The sequence below is a fragment of the Ammospiza caudacuta genome, chromosome Z (assembly GCF_027887145.1).
Source record: "Ammospiza caudacuta isolate bAmmCau1 chromosome Z, bAmmCau1.pri, whole genome shotgun sequence".
Taxonomy (NCBI): domain Eukaryota; kingdom Metazoa; phylum Chordata; class Aves; order Passeriformes; family Passerellidae; genus Ammospiza; species Ammospiza caudacuta.
Window position 1 is genome coordinate 76,907,389 of NC_080632.1, and position 27,878 is coordinate 76,935,266.

At 41.1% G+C, this 27,878-nt stretch overlaps 1 protein-coding gene across 1 annotated transcript in view; it reads left to right on the plus strand.

Moving 5' to 3' along the window:
* ADAMTS12 (ADAM metallopeptidase with thrombospondin type 1 motif 12) overlaps nucleotides 1-27,085 on the plus strand; it is a 142,392-nt gene extending 115,307 nt beyond the window's left edge. Inside the window, exons 17-24 of the mRNA XM_058823783.1 lie at nucleotides 1,716-1,842; nucleotides 8,479-8,689; nucleotides 10,769-11,917; nucleotides 16,530-16,682; nucleotides 19,124-19,297; nucleotides 20,869-21,015; nucleotides 22,767-22,920; nucleotides 25,576-27,085. Of these exons, the coding sequence (XP_058679766.1) occupies nucleotides 1,716-1,842; nucleotides 8,479-8,689; nucleotides 10,769-11,917; nucleotides 16,530-16,682; nucleotides 19,124-19,297; nucleotides 20,869-21,015; nucleotides 22,767-22,920; nucleotides 25,576-25,781 (2,321 nt within the window). The 3' untranslated portion in view covers nucleotides 25,782-27,085. The remainder of the gene's footprint in view (nucleotides 1-1,715; nucleotides 1,843-8,478; nucleotides 8,690-10,768; nucleotides 11,918-16,529; nucleotides 16,683-19,123; nucleotides 19,298-20,868; nucleotides 21,016-22,766; nucleotides 22,921-25,575) is intronic.
* Nucleotides 27,086-27,878: the final 793 nt, after the last annotated feature.

Consider the following 27,878-nt stretch of genomic DNA (forward strand, 5'->3'; position numbering starts at 1 on the left):
TTGGAACAGCAACATATCATGATTTTGAAAGTAACAGAAACATTTCTGCCAACTGATTTGCTTACAGCTAGCAGAAAGATTGCTGAATTTTCTAGTCACATTTATACCAGGGCATAAAAGAGAGCACTGCTACCTGGGAGTTCTCTGCTGAGACAAAAGTCTTGCTCCTGTTTGAAGTCACCTATGAATAAGAGATCACCATGTCCAGGCTTACTGCAGTCTTGCAGCTGCACCATGTACCCATGGACTCTTGAATGCCTCAGTTCCTTAATTGTCCCTTACAGGTGACACTAATCACTGTGCTAGAAGATCAGCCTTCATATCTGACTGGGGCAGAGTCAGTCATCAAATCTTGTGCTGTAGTCAGTAATTATTTTATATGTCTCAGTCAGAAGCCTTAAAGTAATCAAAAAATGAAAGCATTTCCTCACATACCTGATGTTCTCAGGTGTTAAAAAATAGGGATGTAGGTTTCCTTTGGTTTCTATGAAATTATCCAAACAGGCATGCAAAACTCTCTTCTGTGTTCTTGAGCTAGAGCAGGATTAATGATTAGATTTGTTGATCCTACAGGGCTTTTCCAACCTTACCATTTTTATGATGCTATGAATATACAGAGGAATATATTACTATTTCTCAATTATTTTCTGTGGATTGCTGCTCTTATCTAGTTATTAGGAGGCTTGAGGAAAGGAAAAGCTTGTTTCCTAAACATACTGCTAAATAGCCCAACACTTACCCTTGATGCCATGATAACAGGGCTGTTAGGCCCTGTGCATCCCAGGAGGAAGATAAAAGTTCTAGAGATGCAGTGATCTACAGTGTGTATTAATTGATATGAAAATGAATAGCACAGTTAATGGGAGTTAAAAAAAGATTTTTCAGTCTTTTTAGTCCTTAAGATTTGTGTGGACTATTTTAATGCCCCTATATCAGTCTCAGTGCAGTCTTTCAAACTGTAATGTTGCAATACTTTTGTTTACATTGCGTTGCAGCCAGAGATCTGCCTCAAATTATTGCAGAACTATTGGGAAAGCAGGCTCCTAGAAAGTGGATTTCTTCAGATTCATATTAGGTTCGTGTAGTATTTTGGTTCATGTTTCTTTCTGTTAAATGAATGGAGTTTTGTATAAATTGAAATGTTAGGAAATAACCCAAATGGTTTGTGTGAATTGTTTTTGTGTGTCTCTTCATAATTGTTCTTAAGCTCTTGCACTGAATGTTGTGTATTATGTATTTAGAAAATAGAAGACATTTTTTATCATTGATTTCAAAATGTGCAAAAAAAGTCAAAATGTGCACCAAAACTTCTTAAAAGTTGAATTAATGTTAAGAGTCACAGGATTATTCTGTGGCTCTGGTTTGTGTTCTGCTTAAACAGCCTTCCCAATGAACAGAGAAAAGGTCAGCAAACCCAAGCTTGCTGTGAATAGCCTGATGCTGCTGTGTTTCCTCTTGTCTGTGGGTAACTGGAGAACCCTTCAAAGCCATTTAAACCCGCTCGAGGGCCTGCAGGAGCCCTTTCTGAGGCCAGCAAAGCCATCAAGGAAAGTGCTTTCTAATCTGTCACTTGAGCTCTGATCCCGTCCAAGACAGCTCCACTTGACCTTTCCAGCTTGGCTGAAGGGTGCACGTAGCTGGGGATTCCTGCACTCCATCCCCAGCCCAGGATGACTGCTCCTTTCTCTCTCTCTCTGTGTGTGTGTCTCTGGCAGGGCTGCGGCGGCAGATCGCGCGCTGCGTGCGGAGGGCGAGCGGAGCCGTCAAAAACTCCTTCTGTGACCCAGCCACGCAGCCCAAGGGGCGGCACAAGAAGTGCCACGAGCAGGACTGCCCGCCCAGGTAACAGCTTCTGGGGCTCTGGGGGTGGGAACAGCATCCTTGCTCAAAGGGAGCTGCTCCTGATGCCAGGCTGGCATGGCATCCGTGGCCTTCCATGGTGCCTGGTGAGGGCTGCCACGCCTTGCAGAGCAAGGTGCCAGAAATTACATAGTAAACAAATCAGAAGTGAGCCATCCTGAGAGGTTTCTAAGTCAAGTTACTGAGCAGTCTGGCAGAGATAGTTCTCTCATGTATTTAGATACTATTTTTGTTCAGTTTGGGTAGGGGTGTGCCTGAAGACCATATAGGTTTTTATTTTAAAACTGTGTTCTTGCCTTAGCTCAAGTGAGATAAGAAGAATTAATATATTAGTAATTAGTATATTCCAAAAACAACTAGCAGAGCCTTTAGATGTTGTTTCTCAGTATTTTTTAATGCACCTTTGTCCTTTTTATGAGAGGTGATGAGTGGAAATGCTTTACTTCTAAAACTAATTTTTATACTTTCTTTGTAACACAGTACTTGGCATTTTTTATTATGGTCCTTCTTATTTATAACTTTGAGTGAAGTGCAGTTCTCTTAATTCCGTGATCACATGGGAATAATTCCTTTCTCATAACATTGTCTTAATTTATATTCATCTCTGGTTTTTCTGTGCTACCATTCTGTGCTACCATTTTAGCATTTAGTAGGGTAAGGAAGACTAAACGTTCCAGGTGCCTGCAGAACTGTGGGCTTGTACCACAGGCACAGATGTGCTGAAAAGAGATCAATACTGGTTTTTGTTTCGTGCTTTAGATACGTCGGTTTTGTCTTCTGTTGTCTTTGAAAGTTGTTTATCCTGCTGTTCACAAAGGTACACCAGTCTTTCCCTAGAAATTCTAGTTCAATCAGAATCAAATCGAAGCAATGAATCCTTGGGGTTCATGGTCTTGCATTTGCCACCAGTGAATTTCATGAAACTTTGATGTTAAAAGTTGTGTGTATTTGTTTGTTTTATTAGTTGTTTCCAAGTATCTTCATAGCAGTATGTGACGCTTCTGTGGGATTTACATCTTTGTGCTTGCAGCATGGTGTACCAGCTGCATTTCATAATTCTTTGTAGATTGCCAGGAAATCAACTGAAACTAGACCAAACTTTTTATTATTTGACTAGTTAAGAGCTGGGGCTACCCATACACACTGAGGTGTTTTTTCATGGCACACATAAACTGTACTATCAATTAAAAAATTCCCAGTTAACTTAATTTATGCCATTTGTTCTAAGTGACAACATTATTCAGACCTGCTCTTGAAAAGTCAGAGAGGGGAATTTGTTGCTTGTTGAGCAGACTGCACAATGTCATGCATAAACCAAACTCTTCTGCAGACAGAAAAGCTCTTGTGTGCTGGCAGCCTGTGATGCTTCCTGAGCTCTTTCTGTGCTGCAGGGGAAACCAGAAGTCATCCTTCTGAGCAAAATCACAACAAAGTGCAGTGCAGGAAAACCATATGTATTTAATTCTAGAGTTGTGTTGCATATTTATTTTTCTCTTAGTAACACAAAAGTGACTGTAGGAACTTGACCAAGGGACTGAGTCCCTGTGCTGGCTCTCAGCAGGGCCTACATGCCTAAGGAGGAATAAGTCAAACATAAATCAGATTTCTTTGTAATGCTCTTCCAGCTTTCAACTGGTTTTAATTCAAGGCATTTCCAGAGGATTTCTTAGCTTGTCTAATCAGTAACCTCCAATGAACCTCACTCATCCAGACTCCTTCTGCAGCCTTGAAAAATTTTTCTTATGTACAACTTCCTCTATTATATACAATGTCCTCCTGAATGCTGGAGGCAGGTGTGACTGTCCCACATGGCATTATGTGGGATAACTGGGAGTCCAGTGGAGCTGCTGAGGACAAAGTGTTCCCTAGAGAGGTGGCTAAACTCTGTGCCAGAGGTGAGGACAGTTCTGTTAAACACAACCCTGCAGGAGACCTTTGTTTAGTGCTGCAGCAACAGAACTGAAATCGTTGGATGACCTTGAACTTCTCAGCAGTGAACCAGGTGCTTTAGAGTAGGTTCTATCAAAAAAATGATGGCTGTTCCCTACTAAATCACACTGATGAAAAACATGCTACTAGACCACTTAATAAGAAATCAATAATTTATCAAACAGAAGTTATGGACAAAGAATAAAATGGTTGTGGCTCTCACAAACCAGATCTTACCTCCTTAATCCATTTCAGGAAGTTGTAAATTGTTTAAATTGCAGATTTAAAATTACAAATTTAAATTACTTCTGAGAAGTCTAAGCCTTAACATTCTTGCTTGTCCCCTGATTTTCCCTGTATTTATTTTATGCTTATTATTACACTTTCTCCTAAAATAATTCAGAGGAAAATGAAAAAAACATTAAAAATATCACAATTCATGTACGCCATGCTTTGATTCAGAATGAAATAAAGGTGGCTGGACAGCTGAGAGTTAAAATGTCATGCAGCCACTCATGTACTGCTTCAGTGATATTGCCTAGATGAATGCATTGAGACTGCAGTACAAATGCTTGCTTTTTCCCAGGTCACGCTATGGAGTATGGTTTCCAGTTGAATGTTTCTTTGGTATGCAGGTGTTTAGTCCCATAGCTGTTAATGTTAAAATCAATGGATACTACTTGAAAAATAGTAGGATTTTAACTACTTAGAGCATTGTGAATAAACTTTTGCTTCCCGCTGTAAAGAAAATTGTCTGGAGCCTTTTTAACTTGACTACCCACTTCAACAGAGTAACCCTAAATAGATTATTTTAAAAGTACTTGGAATCTGCTACTTGTTATCTGTTGTTATTGCGTTGTCCTGCTTCCAGACTGCTTAGTACACTTCCAACAGCATAATAAGAATGAGAAATCTGTTTTCTATTCCAATGCACAGAGTAAGAATCTATGCACCATTGGTATTTGCTGTGCCTGATGCTGGACAAATACATAAAGAAGCCAACAGTCTCTCTTTAGGTGTGACATGCCCAGATGGGAATGAGGGAACTTTTGCCCCATAGCCCCAAAATTACATGCTATTGCTTTTTCAACAGGAATCACACATCATTCACCACACATCTTCTATGTATAGCTGAGGACTATGTCATAGGCTTTTGGGCTCTGTCTAATTTGTTACAAACCTTAGAAACCCAGTTTGTGAGGAAAAGATAAGTCTCATTTAAGGCACCTGAATGCCACCTGAAAGAATGAGATTTTCTTCCTATCTCTGTCCCAGGCTTGGTTGCAGAAGAGCTGAAAACTTGCACCTGCAGCTCAAAACTTCCTGAAGTTATTTTTTCACCAGACAGGCTCCTCTCTGTTCTGACAGTCTGAGGAAGATCAGTGCTCATTTATTGAAAATTAATTACCTAAATTGTGCATTTTGCTTGTTTGTTTGCTACCACAATCTTTCCGTGCCATGCCTGTCTATGGAGATAAGACAGTCATTTCACTTTGCAGGGATCTGTTGATGAATTAATACTTAAGAACCACTCAGTTGCTGTAGCAGTAAATGCCAGAGGTAAAAACAGAAACCAGAGGCAGGAGCAAGTATTGGGTGCTGACTCCCATGAGGCTTTAGTGTCCACCAGCTTGTCCCAGTCTCTCACCACAGTCTTTAGCTTGGCTGGGAGATCCAACATCTTGGCCATTTCCTCTCAGAAGTTGCATATTTAGAGCTCGGATTGCTGTGTTAATTCTGGATATGTGTTTGGCAGTCACGTCCTGTTTTGGTTATGCCTGTGCACTGTGAGGAGACAGCAAAAGCACCAAGATAAGCAGAGCTTGGCAAAGCAGTCACTCAAGTGTTACTCTCTTCTCTGTGGTCCAGAGCCTGCTCTGGGGCATCCTGTACCAGAACAGTAAAAAGGATTTTGGCAGTTTTGCCGTCCTTGCTTTGACTTTGTTCCCCTTTGGCTGAGATGCCACAGTTCAGATCCTGAAGCAGAAACCACGAAGAGACAGGAGCACAGGTGATTCCATGTCAGGTTTCTGACTCTTGGATAATTCGGCATATGCATGAAAAAGGATATGAAAGGATGAAAATAGGAAAACACAACATCAAAAATTCCAGTTAGTGTTAAGAGCAAACTTCCAGTTAGAGCAAGTTTTTTTGAAGTTACCTGTACTGAGTGAGGAAGAGGACTACAGAAAAAATTACCTGGCTGACTGTAGTTTTATTTTGATCATGAAGATGGAATAGAATAAAATCTTAATTCTGGGATTTTCTAACTGTGGAGCACCTGACTTTTTTGACTACTTCCACTGCTTTCAAAAGTGTTTTGTGTGCGACAGTTGATCACACACTGTTACTGCTGCTCAAGGTAGGTTCTGTGGTAAGCTCTGATAATTTGTTGCTTAGAGATTGGTATTTCAATGTACCAATTGCTAAACCCTCAGTCAGAGCCATTTGAAAATGCTGAGGGGGAAGAGGTGTCAGTTTAGCATATCTGTACCTCGAAATATATAATCTGGTCCCATTAAAATTAATGGAGCAATTCACATATTTATGTTCCATTTGTGTGGAAATGTCAGCAATTTACAAGATTATAGAAGAGATAAAATTGTAAAGAAGATGCAAGAGATGATAACAACCCTGAAATGGCTTGACTCAGGTGGTGATAATTTACTCCTTTTTTTTTTTATTACTGTGTTCAGTTGAGGTGTACTTGCTTTTTATTTACTTGTTAGAGTTCCTTTGTTGTTTGCAGACCTGGAAGAACAAGAAATGATCTAAAGGAAGGCAAGAGGAGGAGAAAGATATTTTTGGTAGATATTTTGGGATATTTTTTAGTTTAATTTGTAAAGATTCGTTTACTTGGAAAGATATTTTGGGATATTTTTTAGTTTAATCTGGTCCAGAGACTTCACCACTGGGTTGTGGTGGCAGTGGACTGCATTCTGGAGCAAAGCAGTCAGTGCACTTTGGGATAACTTAAAAGGAAATGCTGTATGGATATATTACTAAACAGGAAGAAGATAGGTGTAGGTACCACAGAGAGGACCAGATGGTTGCACAAATAAGCTGTGTTGCAGCTTGATGGCTCTGAGTCTTGGTTGTTTGGGTTGTTTATTCTTTAGTTACTAGGAAGGTATACCAGTGCCTTCCACATCAGTGGCAGCTCACATGCAGTGGAAGTGAAAATGAATTAAGGAACATGGAAACTGCAATAGGGAAGGGAGAGGGATTATCAGCAGAGACAAAGCATAAAAACTGTTATAAATCTGAATGCTGAACTTTGATGTATTTGTCAGAATAGGATTATTTTGTCTCTTAAGTTCATGGACCTTAAAAGAAAAAAAAAAAAAACAAAAAAAGAAAAAAAAAAAAAAACCAAAACCAATAGAATGCTGTTGGTTGTAAGCCAAAAGCTTTTTTTTTTCTGCCTTTTTAAATAGAAAAGTGTTTTCAAAATATATTCCTACTTTGTTTTCACTGTAAGGCTTTGTTGTGACCTCCTTGAAAACTCTGGAACAAGCAATATTTTTTAGGAGCTTTTGTGGCTTAGAGTTTAGAGCTGGGCCAGATTGTTCAAGCAGCAGCTTGAAGTTGTATTCTTTCTTAGGGCATGCTTAACTGAAGGAAAAAAGCTTTTCTTGGTTTGATGTTTTTTCCTCTTTTTTTCAACTTTAAAGACAAATATTCAGGTAAATGTCACAGTTGATGCCAGGGCTTCTCAAACTGTAGAAACCTGGAAATTTTTGCTCCCCTTTCTTATCACAGAAGGCAGATATGCAGGTGCACAATCTGCTCTGGGTCAGCATGAGAAAAAATAGTAGGATGGTGCTGGAGAAATGCTGAGGTGAACCAAATGTAAAGGGAGCAGTTCTTGTAGGTAAGGTGTTTTGCACTGGAAAACACATAACGTTATAGAGGAAAGTTACCCTCGCTTTGGTGGAAGATTACATACCATAGTATGAAAGACTGACTTTAATCATGACAGAGACACATAAGGGGCTCCTTTCTACTTTGTTGAGGAGTTAAGTACAGGAAAGTCCAGCCTAATGCAGGCCTGTACACCATGCCCAGAGGGACAGTGCTGCAGGGCACTGATCCCATGCAGCACAGCTCTGGCTAATCTGGTTTTGGGGCTCTGTGCCTCCCTGCTTCCCCTAATGGGAAAAGGCCTTGTGGAGGGAGGTAACCCTTGGAGAACCAGTTTGAGTATTTGTGCAGTACTGGCTGCTTAGACTGGGTAAAGGGACCTTTTCCACCTCTGTGCTGTCATTACAGACTCCCCAGTGATTCTCATGTCTTAACTCTTCTGTACTGACATAGCAATAAGCAGACAAACCATAGGATAGAGTAAATAGATTACTTGCTTAAGTAGATTTCCTAGCAGTTCCTGAGATTTGAAGGACTTGAAGGACTACCTACTCAGTAGATTTTTACACTTTATTGAAGCATGAGGCTTATTCCCCACTTCTGTCTGGAAATCCTGCCTAATTCTGTCTTTTCTCTTTCACTGACTGGCTGGTACTAGAACACAGGGTAGATGGGAGAGCTTGAGTGATCTGAAACTTATGTGAAGAGCTTGTATCTGAGCCCAGATTTTAAATTACTGGCTCTTTTTCTTCCAGTCTCTGACCTTTTCCTTGATGTGCTTGTGGTGGGTTGTTTTCTGATGTTTCTCACCCTGCTGGCTTTCAGGTGGTGGGCAGGGGAGTGGCAGAAGTGTTCGACCACATGTGGCCCAACGGGGCAGAAGAAGAGAACTGTACTTTGCATCCAGACAGTGGGATCTGATGAGCAAGCACTGGATGTCACAGAGTGCCAGCACCTGCTTAAACCAAAGACCCATCTGTCATGCAACAGAGATATCTTGTGCCCATCTGACTGGACAGTGAGCAACTGGACTGAGGTAAATTCATGTTAGCTGAAACACTGAACTTTTCCTCAAAATTACCTATTATATTCAGCAAAAAGGACCAATGACCTTCTGTTTTGCCTTTTACACTTCTTTTCTAGAATACTTTTCTATACTTTAATATGTTCACAAATCCTTTGTACAGGAAAAAACCTCCAGCCTAGCTTCCTAAAGATTTTGGGCAGTGTTGCATGTTAACTTGCTGAGCTTTTGGGACTGTGGAATGTGGTGCTTAGTGCTAAAGAGTCTGTGTGAGAGCAGTGGCTGCTGTGGGCCAGACTAGGGGGATGACTACTGTCATCTCTGTAGGTCAGCAAAACATTTATAAATTCTTTACATTCATATCTCTTGCATCCAAAACTCTGCCTTTTTCCCCATAGCTTTGGAAACATACAGGAATTGTTCAAAGCTGCACCAGGAGACGTTCAGGTTGGACATTGGGAAGCATTTCTCCTCTGAGAGGGTGGTCAAACCCTGGAACAAGCTGCCTAGGGAGGTGTTCAATGTCCCTAGCCTGTCAGTGCTTAAGAGAGCATTTGAACAGTGCCCGTAGCAGCATGCTTTGACTTTTGGTCAGACATGAGGTGCTCAGGCAATTGGAGTAGGGGTTGAGGGTTGACTGTTGAGGGTCCCTTCCAGGTGTAAATACTGTCTTCCCTTCATTTTTGAAAACTCCACTCTCATCTTCTTCATCTTTTTTTTTTCATAAGACTCACTGCTGTGAGAACAGAGTCACATACTGAACTAAAAAAATCTTGTGACTATTGGATTGGTTTATGCTGCTCACAAACCATCATCACAAAATTTTTTTTTTTTTGTTAATTGAGTAACCCCCATGTTTTAAATACCTGTGAAAAAATAGATTGAGCTTACATGACTAGCAGTACAATAATATAGGAATGGCACATTGCTTGTGCTCACGTGCAGTTGGATTGTATTTACAACTTACTGATAAAAATGCATTTTTGCATCTGCAGAAACTGGAGAGAGAGTGCAGGTATTTCACTTGCACAAAGGACAGGAGCTGATGAACCTGTCTACTGTGAGGCTACACTGATTGCTTTCCTGCTCCTGTTGCTGCAGAGCATTGGGATGCAATATTATTTTATAGCTGTGAACAACAGAGTGCTCCAGCAATGCAAAGTCACTGGTGTTTCTACTGCCCTGTGACCCAGACTAGCTCCAAAATGAGTTAAATGTGTCAGGGACAATAAAGTCCTGGGAAAAGGAGAGTTCATCACTTCATGTTGAGCACCTGGTCAGGCTTCCTTGCTTCTTAGGAAGAATTCTTCCAGTAGTTTTTTTTGTAACATCTCCACTCCTACTCAACCAGTCATCCAGCCTTAGCATCTCCAACCAGAGAAGTGTGATTTTATAAAATCCACAGTTGAGGCACAGCTGCTGAAGGCATGGCTGTGCCTGTGGGCCTAAGGATGAAAAACATCACAGAAAAGAAGAACATCACTCCTTATCTGCATCTCCTTAGCTCCCAGCACTCTTTGTACACAGCAGTGCTCTCATTTAAATAGAAGCCAGGTTGGCTAATTACCTTCTGTAGTCTCTAATTGAGGACAGACATGCTAGTAGCTCTGGTAGCAGTTCATGGCTGTACTAAGACTGAATGAAAAATCCATTTCATAAAGTCAGCAAGAGCCTGTGAGCTGCATGGATCACCACAGCAGGTTTGTGGCACAGTGAGCAGCACTGAGCCAGTCAGGTGTGGGTTCAGGTCCAGGTTTTTAGTCTGTTTTTTTATAAATGGTGGAAAAGGTATTGACTAAATGACTTTGTGAGTCAATGAAGAAATCAAATTCTGTAATATTAATTTAATATTTTGTCTTGATCATGGCGTCTTTTTTCACTACTATTTCCCCAAGGTGACATTTACTGTTGAAAAATTTGGAAAGAACTCCATGGTAGGAGAACATCACTAGGATGAAAGGCTTCTTCTCCAGGAAAAGCTTTGTAATTCATTATTTGTCATGATGCTTCTTTATTATAAACAAATGCCATCTGATACTTCTGTGCAGGGAGATTACATTAACAGGTACATTAATTCTGTTTCATTTGCAGTGCACAGTCACTTGTGGTGGTGGAGTAAGGACTCGTAATGTCACTTGTGCCAAAAATAATGATGAGCCTTGTGACAGTTCCAAGAGACCAAACTCTAAGGCCCTGTGTGGTCTTCAGCAATGCCCTTCTGCTGGAAGATTTCTGATTCCCCCACAGGCACCCAGAAGAGGCAAGATCATAATCGGGAAAACAACTGCTGATCCTGAACGGAGTCTTCCTCGCAGAGTACCCAGGCCAAACCCCAAGTTCCATACAACAACAAAAATGCCCAAGCATGAAAGTGCAACTCCCTTTTTGCCTACGTCCTCTGGTTTGGTCAAAGTCTCAGGAAAAGAGGGAGCACCCAACAGGACATTACAGAGTAATTTTGCTGAATCAGGTGATGTTTACAATTACCCAATTGCTTCTACTGAAAATAGCTCATATCAAAATAGTACTTCATGGCCTTTTCATAACAGCTTAAGTACTGAAATTATAAGGCATGCTGAAAACACCTCTAAAAGTGAGCCAGTTTCTACTGCAGAGGGTGAGATGCAAAGAAGTGAGGACACTCCTGTTTCCTCTTTTACCAGTAATCCAGAAATAACTTCCAGCTATGATTACTTAACTGAGGAATCTGACAACACTGATGGGCCACTTGGAGTCAGCAAGAAAGCAGTTGATCTCTTTTACAGCACAGAGCTCAGTCCTGACATCAGGACCAGAAGCACAACCTTGGACACTGCCTCTCCTGTCACTCAGAATGAGATTGTGGCTTCTCAGAGCCCACCAGCATCTCCTCACCAAGACCTTTCTGTGCTCAGTCCTGTCAGCAGAGCTGCACAAGGGCTGCCATTTCCAGCAGCAGCACACTATGTCAGTCTGCAAGTTGATGTTCCTGTCGTGGAGGTAACAACCCCACAAGCACTGGTTACAGAAATGCCCACAGAGCTTGGGCATGCACCCAGAGACCAGACTGACAGCAGAGAAGAAATAAATCTGCCTGACACTGTAACCACTAGCACACAATCCTCAGCTCCCAAGCATGCTCTGAACAACCAAAATGCAGCATCTGAGGGTGTTTTAGTGAATGTCACAGACCACAGCCACATAGTAACATCCAACAGTTTGCCCAGTGATGCCTACTGGATAGTAGGCAACTGGAGTGAGGTAAGTTATCCATTGCTTGTAGGTGGAGAGTGTGAACAGCTGTCTGAAACACTGCTGAGGAAATGGAGTTTCTTAGTTTGTCACAATTTTCTGAAATCAGTATCATATATGTAAAATACCACAAAAAAAAAGGTGGTAACTTGGGATATCTAAGATTAGGTTGCTTACAGAGAATGAATATAGTCATCACAGGGCCTGGACATAATTTACCAACTTTTATTTAATACCCTTCCCACTATAAAGTTTTGTTTTTATGTAAACAGAGTTCCTTTTATGCTAAAGGATTTTATATTCTTGATACCTAAAGTGAGAGATGTTGGTGTCTGAACTAATCATCTCATTTTTTGATGGCCTTTTTTACCAAACTAGAGAGGGTCAGATCTGGAAACCTCCTAGTGATGATCTGCCTCTGTGTCTCAGTGCTGATGGAGAATGCTGTCCAGGGTCTGTTTCTGTGTACCTGTTTGCTCTTGGGTGTGCTGGGAATGATTCACAGTCATAGAAATGCAGAAATTCGGGGCCAAAAAGGACAGCATGAGGTTACTAAATGTATCTCATGTCAGTGGAGGCATATCTAGACCCCTGAGATGCAGCTGGATGCAGACAGTGGGTAAGATCCCTGCTCTGTCCTGAGTGCACCAGCCCGTGTTCAGGACATGTACTCCTGATGGCAGTTTGAGCTTTCATCTTGTGCCTTCCTGTGGCCAGGTGAGAATGGCCTTAGCTTGCCTTGTTCTAGTGGGACAGGTGAAGAATTCCTCCTGCCTATATCCCTGTAAGAGAAAACCTGCTTTTAGATCTGCTTGAGGGCAAGACCCTACAAGAGAAGATCAAGGGAATGGTTGTGGCCCCAAGCCCCCACAGCCTGAGCAAAGGCCTGTCATGCAGAGATGCTCCTGTCCCACTCATTCATCATCCACCTTGAAATATTTTCCTTATAGATAGCAAACATCTTCCTTACTGAAAATGAGGACTCTCTTCTTTTTTATGCATTCTCTTCTTTTATATGCATTTTCTTCTTTTATATGCAGACTATGGAGGAAAATTGTCTTCTTAATAACTCTTTTGGGGTCTCACATCTAAATTCTTTCGAGATTTTCCTTGTGCTTTTTAAATAACTGGGGACTTTGTTTTTCTTGTCTGATCTTGCTTCAGTTTCATGACACATTTTATGTCAGTGATGTTCATTGTGGTCCCAGTAGACACATGGCATATAAAATCAACTAATTATTCACATTTTATGTATTACCCTCTTTGTCAATGCAGAAATGAGATTTGTCTTGTTTTGTAACCATCTTGCTTTGATGTATTTAATTTGTTATCCATTGTAAATGCTGGATCCCTACTACAGTATTCTAGATCAGCAGAAGTTCTCAATTACATTTGGGAGCTGTGTGTGTGTGTGTGTGTGTGTGTGAATATAGATGTATATGTGTGTATGTTTGTGTGTGCATGAAGAGTTTTCCCTAAATGTAGTATTCTGTATCTATTTTTTTATTTCAGGCTACTGCTTTCATACAGTTTTTATTGTGGTGAGGTGTCACTGAATTCAGATTTCAACATTCCTGCCTACTCTCCCAGCTTGTCATCATCTTCAAATGCCTTAAATGCATGTTGTCTTTCCTCATTCAGTAGTTAATGAAAATGCTGAAGAGAGCCTGGCGTTGGAGCCCTGTAGAACCATATTTGAAAAGTCTGTTCATTTTGACATTGAACCACTAAGAACCACTTTATTACAGTTTTTCAGTTAGTTGTAATTATTTCACCTAAACTGTATTTATATTTGCTAAAAGAACGCTTTGCAGGATCATGTAAAAATGCATTACAGCAGCCAGCTCCTTATTTCATTAAGCCAGGCTCCCCTGTCAGAAAAGGTTATTAGACTCACTTGAATTATTTCTTCTAGATGGGTCCATGTGGGCTTTTCTTTTGCTTTATCATCTTTGTTAGTATTTGCCAGTTTGATCTTGATTGTTTAATAATTTGGTTTTTATCTTCTTGTGAAGTGTGCTTGGATGAAGCATTCCATTAGACCACAGATAGGACTTTTTATTTTCCTAGAGATAAATTGGAAGATATTCTTATCTAATCCTCTGGGACATTTCCAATCTATTATAAGAATTGATTCTCAACAGTTCAAAGATTATTGAATAAACACTTGAATGAATGTAGAGATAAGGTTAATACATTTGCTTTCACAGAACTGATAAAATCAGTTTGAAGATACTTAATGAATATAACTTTGTTATTCTTTAATAATTTAGTAGTATTTTGCTACTCTCATTCAAGCTGGTTTTTTTTTTGTTAAAATAAATTTTATGGGAAGTGTGGCACATTGAACTTCCAAATTTTCAAATTTGAAGAAGTGATGAAAAAGAGAATTTATGGAGTCTCCATCTTTGGAGATATTCTGAAGCCATCTGGACATGGTTCTGGGAAATTGCCTCTAGGTGGCCTTACCTGAGCAAAGCTCCTTTCCAATTTCAACCATTCCATGGTTCTGTTAATAAAGACAACTATTCTCTTTCACATTAAATAAAAGTTATCTATTTCACATCACACCTTGAGTCTGACATTTACAGAACCTTTTCTTTTTGTTCATTGCTTTTAATTAATTTTCAGTCTAATGTTTTCTGACTTTTTTTTTGCTCTTTCTGTTTGCCTATCCTTAGTAAAACTTTGAATCTGTTTCTAGATGACATCTCTCCAAGGCATTGGTGTTTCAAGACCACTGCACCTACCCTGACAAATACCTTGCTGTGCTCTTTCTCTTTTAGTAGCTGTCAATATTTTGACATTGCTTTGCTCTGTAGGAGATGTCCATATTAGTAAATAAATAGTGCAAAGAGCAGTGATATTCACTGAGGTGGAGAAGTGTGACGTGTCCCATAAGGGGGCTGGCACTTGTCCCCTCAGGGGAGAGCACTAATGTGAGTAGGGCAGAACAGTGCCCATTCCCACCAGTGCTTGTCTGTAAATTTTACTTCTTTCCTACTACTTTCCTGGGCCATTCTGGGCTGCCACTTTTCCCTTTCTAAGTGCTTTCTGGGTAGCAAAGAATCTCCATTACCAGCAGATCATCTCATTCTAATATTGGTAATCTCATTCTTCTGTTGGTCATGTCAAGTCACCTGCACTTTCTCCCTCTGTGACTGACATCTGCTGTGCCAAGGGGAAATTTTGGTTCCCAAATGACAAAGGGAAAAGCAGTATGTCTTCAGAAACTTATTTAGCATCAAACAACAACTAGGAAAGCTCAGGCTTTATTCTGAAACCCTTTGAAGAATCATACCTTTCTCTCTTGACCCTGTGCTGCACACAACCGGGTTTGAAAGAATCCTGCTGTTTCACCTTCCTCACACAAGAACATAAGTTTTCCTCAGGGTGATCTGCCCAACATCATCTGTGGAGCCACCTTTGCTCTTCTCATGTGTGCTCAGAAAGGGCTTTAGTCAAAGACTTCAGCATCCTTTCAGTGAAGTCCTGGTGTTGTCAGGCTGGTGTAGCAAAGCTGGGGAAGGCATCAGGCCATCAGAAAGCAAGGCAGGGGCAGTCTGTCCTCTCAGTCAGAAAAATTGCCTTGGGTAGAGGTGTCACTAGGCAGAACAGAGCAGTGTTATGCACTTTCCTTTAACAGGACCTTTGTGGCCACTTGGACACACATCCCAGGAGTCACCATGAGATCAAACATCTCCAGTGTTGGGTTTTTTTCCTGCCTTAGCTTCAGCTAAACTTTCCCTATTTTTCCAAGCACTTATTCAGTGTTCTATATTTAACTTTCCCACTGCCACACAGGGAGTTCAAACCACACAATAGCATTTGCTTTATTCATCATTTTGCTGACTTAATCCAAGATTATTTATGCTGTTTCTCATGCCAGCTACAGGCTGCTTAGCGTGTGTTGAATTTGGCTCTACATGTATAGCTCACTGACCCACCCTTTCTAAGGCAGAAAAAGGTAAATGGGTGTCTCCAACCAGTTTTCAACCCCTCCTGCTTCAGAATACAATGACAGTGTTTGGGATTTTTTGTGAGGAGTGTGCTCTCTTGGGATATGGACTGGAATAGTCAATATTCTCTTTCCTGAGACACAAAAATCCTCCCAGATGTTGAAAACACTCAGCCACTTCCTGAAATAATGATTTAGAGAAACATTTTCCTTTACAGTTTTCCTAAGATTCCTAATATTTATTTAAGATTTTCAGCATCATAAATTCAATTAGTGGACTCTCTCATCAGCAGTATTAGGGGTAGAGAGGGAACATGCTGAAGATTGGATGTAATTGCATTTTACTGTGGATCCCCAAAGATAACAGAAGAAAACAGTGGAACAGCTGGTACAGATTTAGAATGTCTCGGTAAGCAGGAGTTTGCCTAAAAAAAGAAGTGCATCGTAGAAATCAGGACTGGTATTGTCCTAAGAAACCAAAAAATGCCCTCCTTCAGAATATTAAGTAAAATTTGAGTGAATTTCAAATCTTTTTTGGATGTCTCTGATAATATATGTCATCTAAAGCGGCTCTAGATATTTATATTTAGGTTCCAGGATTGTTTCCAGAGTGATGTTCGAATGCTGAGTTTGCCCCTGGGCTTTCCTCTTGCCCTCGTGCAGTGCTCTACGACCTGTGGAATGGGGGCTTTCTGGAGACATGTGGAGTGCAGCAGCAGGAACACATCTCACTGCCAGGACATGAAAAAGCCTGACCCTGCAAGGAGGTGTTATCTCCGCCCATGTGCTAGCTGGAAAACAGGAAATTGGAGCAAGGTAACTTCACTCAGGGCTGTGTATGAACAGTATGCTTGCAGATTTCACTGGGTATGAAACTCTAAACATTTCATTTTTAAAACAATTATTTACTCAGTGAATGCATACATGATTCCTAGTTGACCATTCAGCACTAATTCACTAATTTCCTGACCAAGTTATATCTGGAAACACATCTGCTGTGAATTTTGTTCTTCCTGTGGTGGGTTGTGCTCATTAACTCTGGCATCTAGAGCCAAAGCAGGACTTACTGCTCCTGTTCTTTGGAGCTGACAGGGCAAAGCTGTACACAGTTGCTTGTGACATCTTTTTAATCTCTGCCTCCAGGGACATATCCTAATTTTAAGAAGCAGTGGGAATTTGGGAAAGGGAGTTGTGTTCCTACTTGTCACCATGTGCTGTCTCTTGACATGGTCTGTTCCCCATTCATGTAACTTCTAAGTCTGCTCTGTGCAGGATTCTGTTTGGCCCTAGTTTTGTACCCATGGCCTGTTCAAGTGGAACCCAAAGAATTGTGCTTGAGCCCCATTTTGATATTTTAAGCTGTGTGAAGAGCACCTGGAAGGACTTAGGTGACTTCTGGAAGCTTATTACATTTTGTCTTCATGCAGTCTGAAAATTGAGTTTCAAACCACAGGTTATTTTTCAAGACTAAAAAGAGATAAACTAAAAAATTTTGTTTTATATATTGTTGATTTAATAAGGAAAACGATAGGTGTCTCAAACTTAGGCAGTATAGATCATTTCTGTGGACAATGTTGTTGCCATTGGGCTAGAGGGCAGATTGATACAAATAAAAGGTTATAGTTACAAAGCCTGTGTTATTATTGAGCTCTTAGACATAAAATTGATTTGTACAGGAATTACATGCCTCTTTAGAAAGTTCAGGAAAGGCCAAGGCTTTACATAACTACATTTAAACCTCTGAAATTAATTTTAAGAGATATATAGACATCCTGCCCTCTCAGCTACAGTAGGGCAATTTCACCTTCACTTTTTCTTCATAAATGTCATTGCTCTTGCAACTAGTGAATGATGGCCATGTCACAAAAAATAGCTAGCAATCAGATTTAATGATAAAATATAACAGGAAGCAATTTTTAAAAATGTCAGACCAGTTATGAAACAAGTTTGAGGCAAGGGGCTTCTCCTATCAGATTTTTGTTGCCCTCCATTTTTTCCATCAAGTGAACTATACAAACCTAATTAAAGTTTCATATATTAAAAAAGGTTAAATTTTGTTTGCTTTACAAGTGGCAATTGTTTTTTGTTATTCATTTCAAATATTTTGAAGATGTGTTGTCACAGCAAGATGTCTGGGTTTCCTGCTAGTGCAGTAGAGCTTTTTCTGTTTTCTACTTTCATTTAATTTTTCCCCTCCCCTGAAAGAAAAGTGCTTCAGACTAAATCTTAGAGTCTGTGTTTACTGCCAGATGTATTTTGCATATATCTTGAAACTATTGTACTCAGTTTCTTACAGAGCCACTTCTGTTTCTATCCAGAGAGACAGAAACCTGTCCTGTGGACAAGAGTAAGGATTCCCTTTCCATCCATTCTCCATCTCCTAGGGGAAGTATTACATTCAGGTTTCTTGCTCAACTAAAGGATGCTTATTTATGCAAAGGAAAACATCATCAGTTTCTGTTTCATCATAGTGGTAAAGGTGAAAGGTGATCTAAGAAGCTTTCAGTGGTGCAGTTGGAATTGGCTTTAATTCTGCTTGAAGACAAAACATGTATTTTTCCTTATCCCTGGGGTAGCAAATTCAGTTCTTCATCAAGAGCAGGAAAGGTCCTGAATTTTGGTGCCTGGAGACAGGACCTGGTGATGCTGCATGAGGTTTGGAAAAAGCTCTGGCTAGCAAAGGGAGACTGAAAGGGTTCATGTAGCTCCTCGGCAGAGCTCTAAGCTGGGCAGTGATTTCACAGGCTGTGGGTGAGGCCCAAAGTGCCTCTCTCCTCCCTCCCACCTTCTCAAACTGAGGCTGCTCTTGGGGTATGAACTGTCCTGGTGCCATGGAGGTGCAAGGATACTGAGGGTGGGAGCTGCTACTCACTCCCTTCTCTCTTTGAAGCAGCTAAGGAACTGCTGCTGACAATATCCCTACATACAGAATCCATTTTTTGTATTTACTGCATTATGACTCTTTCACTATGGCATTTTTGGAAACAGCTGGCATGATTTCCCAATTAAATATGTATCCATAATATTAATGGCCATAGCAGTGTAGCAGGGGAATTGCTTACATGGCATGTTGTGGGCTGCTGTGAGGAAAGCCACAGCATTTAAGCCTCAGGACAGGTTGGTGTTACAGTAACCTGGGAACTCCTTCCATTCAGGATGCTCACAGCTCAGGCTGTCCTGCTCTGTGACTGGGGAAGGCACAGCCCCTCAGCAGGGCTCATCATGTGGAGATGTGCCCCTCTCTGTTTTGTGTGCAGTGCTCTGTGAACTGCAGCGGAGGCTTCAAGACCCGAGACGTTCACTGCATTGATGTTGGGGAAAAGCGGCTGCTCAGGCCTTTCCACTGCCAGTTACTCGGCTATAAACCACAGCTCAGCACCAGCTGTAACACAGAACCTTGCTTGCAATGGCATGTGGAGCCCTGGAGTGAGGTACTGTTCCTTAAGAGAAGCTTTGTGAGTCAGCAGTCTGCTTTCAGGTAACAGCAGCTGTTGGATCCCGTGCTGTCAGGTAAAACTGTGCTCCAAGGAGGACATGCAGCTGGTGAGTTCTTGTGCATGGCTACAGCAAAAATCAGCACAGGTGTTCATTATGCTTCACAAAATCATTCTTACAGCTGGAGCTTTAAATTACAATGTCCTGAAGGGGAGAAGCAGATGGCCTGGAAGAAAATTTGTTGTAGCTATCCTATTGGACCAGTAAATGTGGTTCATTTAGATGAACCTTTTTTGCTGCTGTTTTAATCTTGTGTTCTCATTATGGCAAGTTTAGAATGTTCTTTACACTTTTGGACTGAAATTTTATGAAGCAAAGGCTTAGACCAGACATAAGATAAATCTGACTTTTGGGTCCCTTTGTAACACAGATCTGTGCCAACCAACTCAGAGGCAGCCAGGCAAATATTTATGTCAGCTAAAGCATGTGGCCTGATTATATTTTAGAATTTAACCCCACTGAAAGCAGCTCTGGAGAACATGTGTGATGATATTTGCAGCCCTGTGGACCTAATGCTTTGGGATTTTAAGGGAGGTGATCACATTTTCTTTACACTGCACTAACAAATCACACCTGGAGGAGACCAGGGTGTGCTGTCAGAGCAGTCAGCACGGGGAGAAAAAATAAAAATATCTGAATGATTGCAATTGCTTGCCACTTAAAGTACTTTATAAAAACACTACTCCAACCCTGGAAGTTGCCCTGATGCTAAAGACACTGAGTATAAATGGATTGAAAGGGTTCATTAATCAGTTGTCACATGTATTGTTCTGTCCATAGGGGTGCAATTCCTTGTAGGACAGTAACAATGCATTATTCAAAGTATATTTGATACTTTTTTTCATATAAGAGTATAAAATACTTTGCGTATTTCAAGCAGACTTCGTGAAAAAAATAGTAAAAAAGTCAGTGAATAAGTAATTCTAGAATGTGGACAGAAGAATGTTTAAAAAATAACCTGAGTCGCTATCTTTGCCTGACAGTTTTACTGCCAAAGAGTTCAGTTGTTGTATGAATTGAATTTTAATGTTCCCAACCACCTCATAAGAAATGAGATCTTATGAATGTGTTGTGTCTTCATTTAGTGTTACAAATTAATCCTGCTGACACATGACTTCCACTCTAATTCTTGTTAGAGATGCTACTGGTGTTGGTGATGCTGATGAGCAGTTCTGTGTTGCCTGTTCTGTGTAGCCACTTCTACTCTGCCCTTTAGTCCTTCCAGTAGTGTGTGCCAGGAGCAGCTTTTCCCCATGTAGCAGCTTCTTCTCAGTCTCCTTCCAAGCACATGGAATAAGTATCTCAGTGCAGAGCTTTTCTTCATGTCTGCACTTTAGGACTTGATGTGCTGCAAGCCTGTACATCTTTCTAAACCCATGGGCCTGTGACCCTGAGTCCTTGTTATCTGTGGCCCCACATGTTCTAAATGAACCTGTCCAACCATCTTAGTGGTCTGTTTGTGGTTTCTCATGCTGTCCCAACCCTGGCTGTGGCCCTCTCTCGGCAGTGTTCGAGGTCGTGCGGCGGTGGCCAGCAGCAGCGGCGCGTGTCCTGCCCGCGGGAAGGGCACTGTGACTGGAGCAGGAGACCTGATCCCATGGCACCGTGTAACAGCCAGCCTTGCACGCAGTGGGTGCCCCAGGCCTGGAGCCCGGTAGGATTCTGTTTATTTCTGGGCTTTTTTTGTCATGAGCTGGCCATATTTGGTCATGTTATTCACTTGTCTCTGAACCTCAGCAAGTACAGTTCCTTATGCACAGCTGAAGCTGCAAGAGGAGAACTTCTGAAAACATTACTGAACATTTGATAGCCAGCTTATGTCCATTCCTTCAGGTGACAGATAATGTAGCTTCTGGTTTTTGTTGCTGTATTAGATGTCATTGGAAGTCTCCCACCTTTTATCTTGTCTAAGAGCAAAGGAGTTTTACCATTAACATTCTTCCTCTGCATGTTTGAAATATTCCACTGTTAGAGGCTATTGGAGGGGATTGGGTGATCCTCAAAACAGCTTTGGGGAATATTGTACTTGCCCACACAAAGAGAAATTCTGAATTTTGACCAACAGCCTCCTACACAATACCTGGCAATCTTAGTGAAAAATATGAGGTGTACCTTTGGGGAACCTTCCGCTATCTGCTATACACATTTATCTATTGCTATACATATTTATCTGTAAAGAAACTAATATATCTAATAAACCTTTCCCTGCAGTTTCCTTAATAAACATTGCATACATTACAAGAAGTCCTCACAGCATAATGGAATATTGAAGAAATGCTAAAAGAAGGAGCCACAGATCAGGAAACATTGGCGTCTCATTTAACACAGAAAATTCAATGAGTTGGTTTTGACGCAAAGCCACTAGATGGGATGTGACTATAATGTACTGTAGAGTCAGTGTAACACTTAAATATAGAAGTGAAGCACATAAAATAAGTAACAGAATACCAAATGTTATAGCAACTAATTTACTTATTTATTAATTCCATATTGATGTATTCATTAATAATTTTACTTCATAAAAATATTTTAAACATCCATATAAAGTAGTTGCGAGAATACCTAAGATCTTTCAGTCTACCTCATGCGAGTACTATTGTGCTTCCTGTACAGAGAGACACATTAGAAAGGGGATAATTTGCAGAAAAATTACAGAGGTTCCACTCCTGTCTTCATCTCTTGTGCTTCATTAGCTGACATTCTCTATCTTCTGAATTCTTTATCTCATTTATCTGCTGGCACTATTTATCTGTAGAGAAAAAAACAAACAACTAATTGGCATTCTCAGACGCTCTGGGAAGTCACAAGAATTAAGTACATTTACAGAATGGTAGAGGAAGATATTTTAAAAGTGTTTGGGTTTTATGGCCTTCTGTGTGCAGTCAGAACAAGCGGCTGGCAGTTCTTTTGTGGTCATAAATAAAGGGTAACCTCTGTTTAAAAGCCAGGAAAGAAACAAAACCTTGTTGGACTTTTTTTTTAAATCTTAGCTTGGTCATTTGTAGACCTAACATTGCAATTGGTTATTCATGTTTACCTTAGATAGTCAGAAAACACAGAAAGCAAAAACTGTCCTAATTTTTATGAATTTGGTTTAAGTCTCTTCTATTGTAGGACTGGCATTGCAAGACATCCCTTTCCTCTGCAGAAAACAATCCTTTCCCCCTGTTTACACTTTCCAAGATGCTGTATTTATACCATTTACCCTCTGCTTTATTCTGCCAAATCTGGCCAAAATGCACCACAGAGGTGTCTGGATGGAGCATACAGTACAGATTACTGGAGTGGCATTGCTTCTGGGTCACAAGGCAGTTTTAGCTTCCTGTCACATCACAGCTCAAATATTGCCATATTGCAAAATTTCCATGTAAAAAAAACTTATGTATGTTAAAATTACTCTTTCAGTGTGCTGTTTCTTGTGGAGGGGGCATTCAGCAAAGAACTGTGAAATGCATGAATACAGAAACTAATGAAACTGAAGATGATAGTATGTGTCTGGATAAAGCCAAGCCCACAAAATACCAGAAGTGCAATCTGCAAGAGTGCAGTAAAAATACAGGTAGAGTAATACACATGCATGAAGAATTTTTCTCCATTTCTGCTGAGATTCTGCAAAAACTGGGAGCTGACTCTATCAGCTTCTTTTGAGTAGCATGGGCTCAGTAATTGCAAGTCACCCTGGCCTGCCACTGCTCAGTTGCTCTGTTGGCAGAACCACACTGTTGTCTCTTCCAGCACTTCTGACCTTGTGTTGCCATGATGGGGAGCATGCATCCCTCATTTATGACACAACTAAATTAGTAGGTCTGATTGTATTGGCCTGTTTTAAGTAACTCAGGGTGCAGGGGGGACTGTGGAAGGACACACATTAAGTCCAAACAGTTTCCATTTCTTAAGATAGATCACTCCATGGAAGCTCTAAATTCTGGACTGGGAGTGCAAGCAAGCAAATTCTTACATACACTGTAAAAAAACACCTGTAAAAAAAAACAGTGTCCAATAGGATGAGACTGTCCAAAATCAAGAGGTGAAGAGAAGTGCTCTTGTGAGTCAGGATATGCTGTACCTCTGTCCTTCAAAGGCCCAGGAGCCAAGCTATGTACATGGTTAATAGCCCAAAAAAAGAGGCATCAGGGGAGGGGGGAAGCTTGCAGAAGGAATAACATCTTTATGAGCAGTGTGTGTACTGTTGCATCCAGGAGGTACCCTCAGATAAACAGCAACATCTCACAGCTCTTCTAGAAAAACTTTCAAAAGCCTTTTGGAGCATGATCTTCCCTGTTAGTCAGTGCTAAGGGTCCAATTTGACAGTGAGACAGTTGTTTGAATCTGGAGGGCAGAGTGGATCTGACATGCTCTTGAGAGTGATGCATCACTCCTGCTGCTGTTCACAGAATTTTAGCACATGTTTTGCCCTGGGATGGATTGGTCTGCTTATTTCCTGTCCCTCTCATGTTCTGAGAGAAAATCTCAGATAAATACTGCCTACACACATTAGTAAGAGTAACTTCTGTGAATAAAAGTTCAAGTGGCCTGTAAAACATAATAAATGCCCTACTGGGTAAGCACTGGTCCATGCAGCCCACCCTTATGTCTCCAACAATGGCATTAGAAAATGCAGCTTAGCAGGAATGCAGGAGGTTGGAGCTTTCCTGAGATTCATTTTCGTGATAGTCCTCCAGCATTTCCAACTGACATATATTAGGACTATTAAAAGTTCTCCATGTCGTGCCTTTTTGTTTAAACTTTCATTAATATGTTGCAACTCCTTTTGGTGCTGTGGTCTGCTTCCACCCTCTCCTGTGGCTGCAAGTTCAAAAAATCATGGAATTGTCAAGGCTGGAAGAGACCCTCAAGACTATCCATTCCAACCATCCACCCAGCTATGCCACTGTAACCCCTGAGCCACTCAAACACATCACCCAGATCCAGATGCCTCTTGAACATCTCCAGGAATGGTGACTCCACCACCTCCCTGAGCAGCCTGACCATCCCAAAAGTGAAAAAATGTTTTCTAAAGTTAATCTGAGCCTCCCCTGTCTCAGCTTGAGGCCATTTCCTCTTATTCTCTCACTGTGGGTGTGGCAAGATAGGCTGACCCCCACGTCACTGCAGCCTCCTCTCAGGTAGCTGTACAGGCCTGCAGTCCCCTGGGTCATCCTTCTGACCCTCCCAGAGATGGGAATTACATTTGCTGACTTCCAGTCAGGAACTTCTCCAGTTAGCCAGGACTGCTGGTAGGAGATGGAGAGTGGTTTGGAAAGTTCTCTCACCAGTTTCCTCTTTATTCTGGGGTAGGTCCCATCTGGGCCCATAGACTTGTGAGTGTCTTAATTGGCAAAGCACGTCCCTAACCATCGACAGTCCTGGGTTATGGAAGCTTCTTTCTGCTTCCCATCCCTAACTTCCAGCTCTGGGGGCTGGATATCCTGAGGACAGCCATTCTAGAGGTTCACAGCCTGGTGTGAAAAAAAAAAAAAAAAACCTGCTTTGATCTGTTTTAAATTACCTTTATACTAGTTTCCTTTGAGTTTCCCCCATTGCAGTGTTGAGGGATTTGCTGGAGAACAACCTTGCTAATATATCATCTTCCTTCGTTTGCACACCTTGCCTTCTCACAGCTGAGGACCTCCAGTTTCTAATATCTGGCTAAATCTGGCCCATCTCAGTCCCTCAGAGCTACCACAGACCCATCACCACGGTGGTGCAGGCAGCAGCAGTCCCTGCCATGTTCTGATGCTGCAGGAATCAAGGCATAGCCAAGCTGAACAGGCAGCTGCATGTGCATTGTCTGCACTCTCCTGCCTGCCCTGGCTGGCTGTGCAGCACCCTGCCAGCCCATGATGCTCATCTTAGGGTCAGTTAGTTATAAGAATGCAAAAGTACCAAATTCAAGTCATTGTTGCCAGGCTTTCTCTGGCAGTCCTTATCAGCAGAAAAGTCGAAGTGGAAAACATAGATCAGCTGTGTCTGCCACAAAAGTAAAATCTCAGTGAACAGTCATATTTCCAAAAGAGAAGGTCATGTGTTCACTAAAAGATCCTAGAATTTCAGTGGGAGGTCAAGCTGACCCATAATACAAGGGAAGAGAAAGCCACCATGAATAAGACCCTTAACAGACATGACCATCTGGCATAGAGCAGTTCAAAATTCTAGAAATACGGGGAGTGTGTCAGCAAAATACAGCTAATTCTTGGCATCTTCTTCACTACAGGGCTGCCCTGCAGCAAAGACCAGCTGTCAGTTCACTTCTGCCAGAGGCTGAGAGGCATTGGAAAGTGCCTGCTGCCATCAATACAGACTCAGTGCTGCTTCACCTGTAGTCAGCCCCCAATTCGGAGCAAAGGAAGATATGGGGATCAGCGAGGCTTCAAACAACAAAATTACACTAAATCTAGAAGAAAACCACCTCAAAACTAAGAAAACAACAACCAAGCAGCTTGGCACTAGCTGTTTTATTCTTGTTTCCTTGAATAGAGCTTCTGTTTACAAGTTTTACCTTCCTTATTTTTTTCTGAACCATCCAGATTAAATGGAAATCTGTGATCAAAACTGGGAAAGCACATCACCTAGGGTTATCAGTCATAATTTACTGCTTCCATTTTTTTCTCTGTAATAGTCCAAAGTTTATAATGTAATTTTCAGTGTATCAGCAGCTAGTACTACTTAGGCATGCATAGACACTAGAAACAGGCTTGCAAGAATTTTCTGGTTTTTTGTAATGAATGTTTAACTTGTTCTTCTATCTCTTTTCCAGAACCCACTTGAAACACCAGCACTGCTTACTCAAGAGTGCTTAGTGAAGGTGGCCCTTGGGGCAGCAGACACATACCTGTGCCATGGGCCAGTTCTCTTTATGCTCTCTTGCCTTTCTTTTTAGGAATCAAGGTGAAGTGGCAGTGTTTCTCTAAATTCATTGCTCACTTAATAAACTTACAAGGCAGAGTTTTGTAATATCTGATTATGATAGGCAGGAAGAATTCAAACTTGTTTTTTCAGGAGAAAAGAAAATCTTTGCTTAGTACTTGACTGAACCTCTAAAGGATACCTCAGCCATAATCTTTTCTTGACAATTTTCTTCTGCTACAAATGTCTTGCTGTAATCTGAGAAGCCCATAAAATGTGGGATGTTAAGTTCCCCGATATTTTTTAAGCAGCATTTCTTGGTACCACAAAAGCTAAGACATCTGCATCTACCACCTTAACAGTCATAGAATAATTTAGGTTGGAAAAGACCTTTAAGATCAACAATTCCAGTGCTGCCAAGTCCACCACTAAACCATACCCCTAAGTGCCATTTCTATATGGTTTTTTACACATTTAGGGGAAAATCAAGCACTGTCTTTTAGACAGTTTTATACATCCATCTGATAGAATAATTTCAGTGTAAAGAAAAAATTGGTTTTGCAGATCTTTTGCTAGACAGGCAATAACATTCTTATATATCATCTGTAGTTCCTCTCCATTTAAAATTAACTGTCCAAGGCCATTTGAAATTGGATAAGGCAACCAGCTCAATGCTACTGCCAGTCTCTATAGCTGCAGGTATTCAGACACAAATGATACATGTCAGCAGCACATAAAAAGCTGTCAGGAAATTGATGGAGCATAAAGGTTGTACCAGCTTGTTCTGCAGCAAAAATTTCACCTCAGAACTTACCCTTTGGAAGAGGTAGTGTTCTCTCTCTCTTGACTTCTCACTTCCACCAGTTTTATGTGAGTGATCAGCTCCATTTAGTTCAAGAGTGTTACAGCTGCTGAACAGAGGAGCCAGGAACCTTCACTGTAATGGTTTCCAGACTTTACAGCATAAAGAATAAAGGAGTCACACAGTGAGAAAGCAAAAGACTTCTAAGCTGATGTAGGTAAGGACAATTGGAAGTTGAGTCTTTTGCATTTAAAAGTCAAATCTTTCTCTTCTTTGACACATTAAAGGAAATAGCAGTGAGCTGGCCCAGCTAAACAGTTTTGCCAATTTCAGATTAACTTATGTGATGGAATTCAGCTTTACAGACTTAGACCTTTCCTACAGCTTCAAATGTGGCATGCAGCCATTTCAGCTGGAAATTACCCATACTACATTTTGAAATCAATTTTACACCATCAGCATAAAGGCCAGCTAGCAACTGGAAACTGTGTAATTCACACAGATTTTCAGTGGCAGAGCTATCATGCCATCCAGTATTTCCTGCTAGAGCATAAGCCCACATTCACAGGAGCACTCTACCACCTCACTCACGGGACTTTTCCCACAGTGTAAATCCATAATCACAGTGGAGCTGAGGGCTCCTGGAGCAGCAGCCTGAGGCACAGAGTAGTGTCTGCAAACCTCAGGCCCCAGGCATGAGGGCACCCCTCGTCAAGTAGCAAATCTGTTTTGCTGGTGAAGAAAATGCCAAAACAAACTTCAGGGAACCAAGACCGAACCTTTTAAACAAAGCTGGGCATTTTGAAAAGAGCTGGACAAGAGCAGACATTTAGGTTTCTTTGGAATTCAGTAGGATTTAGACACCTTGG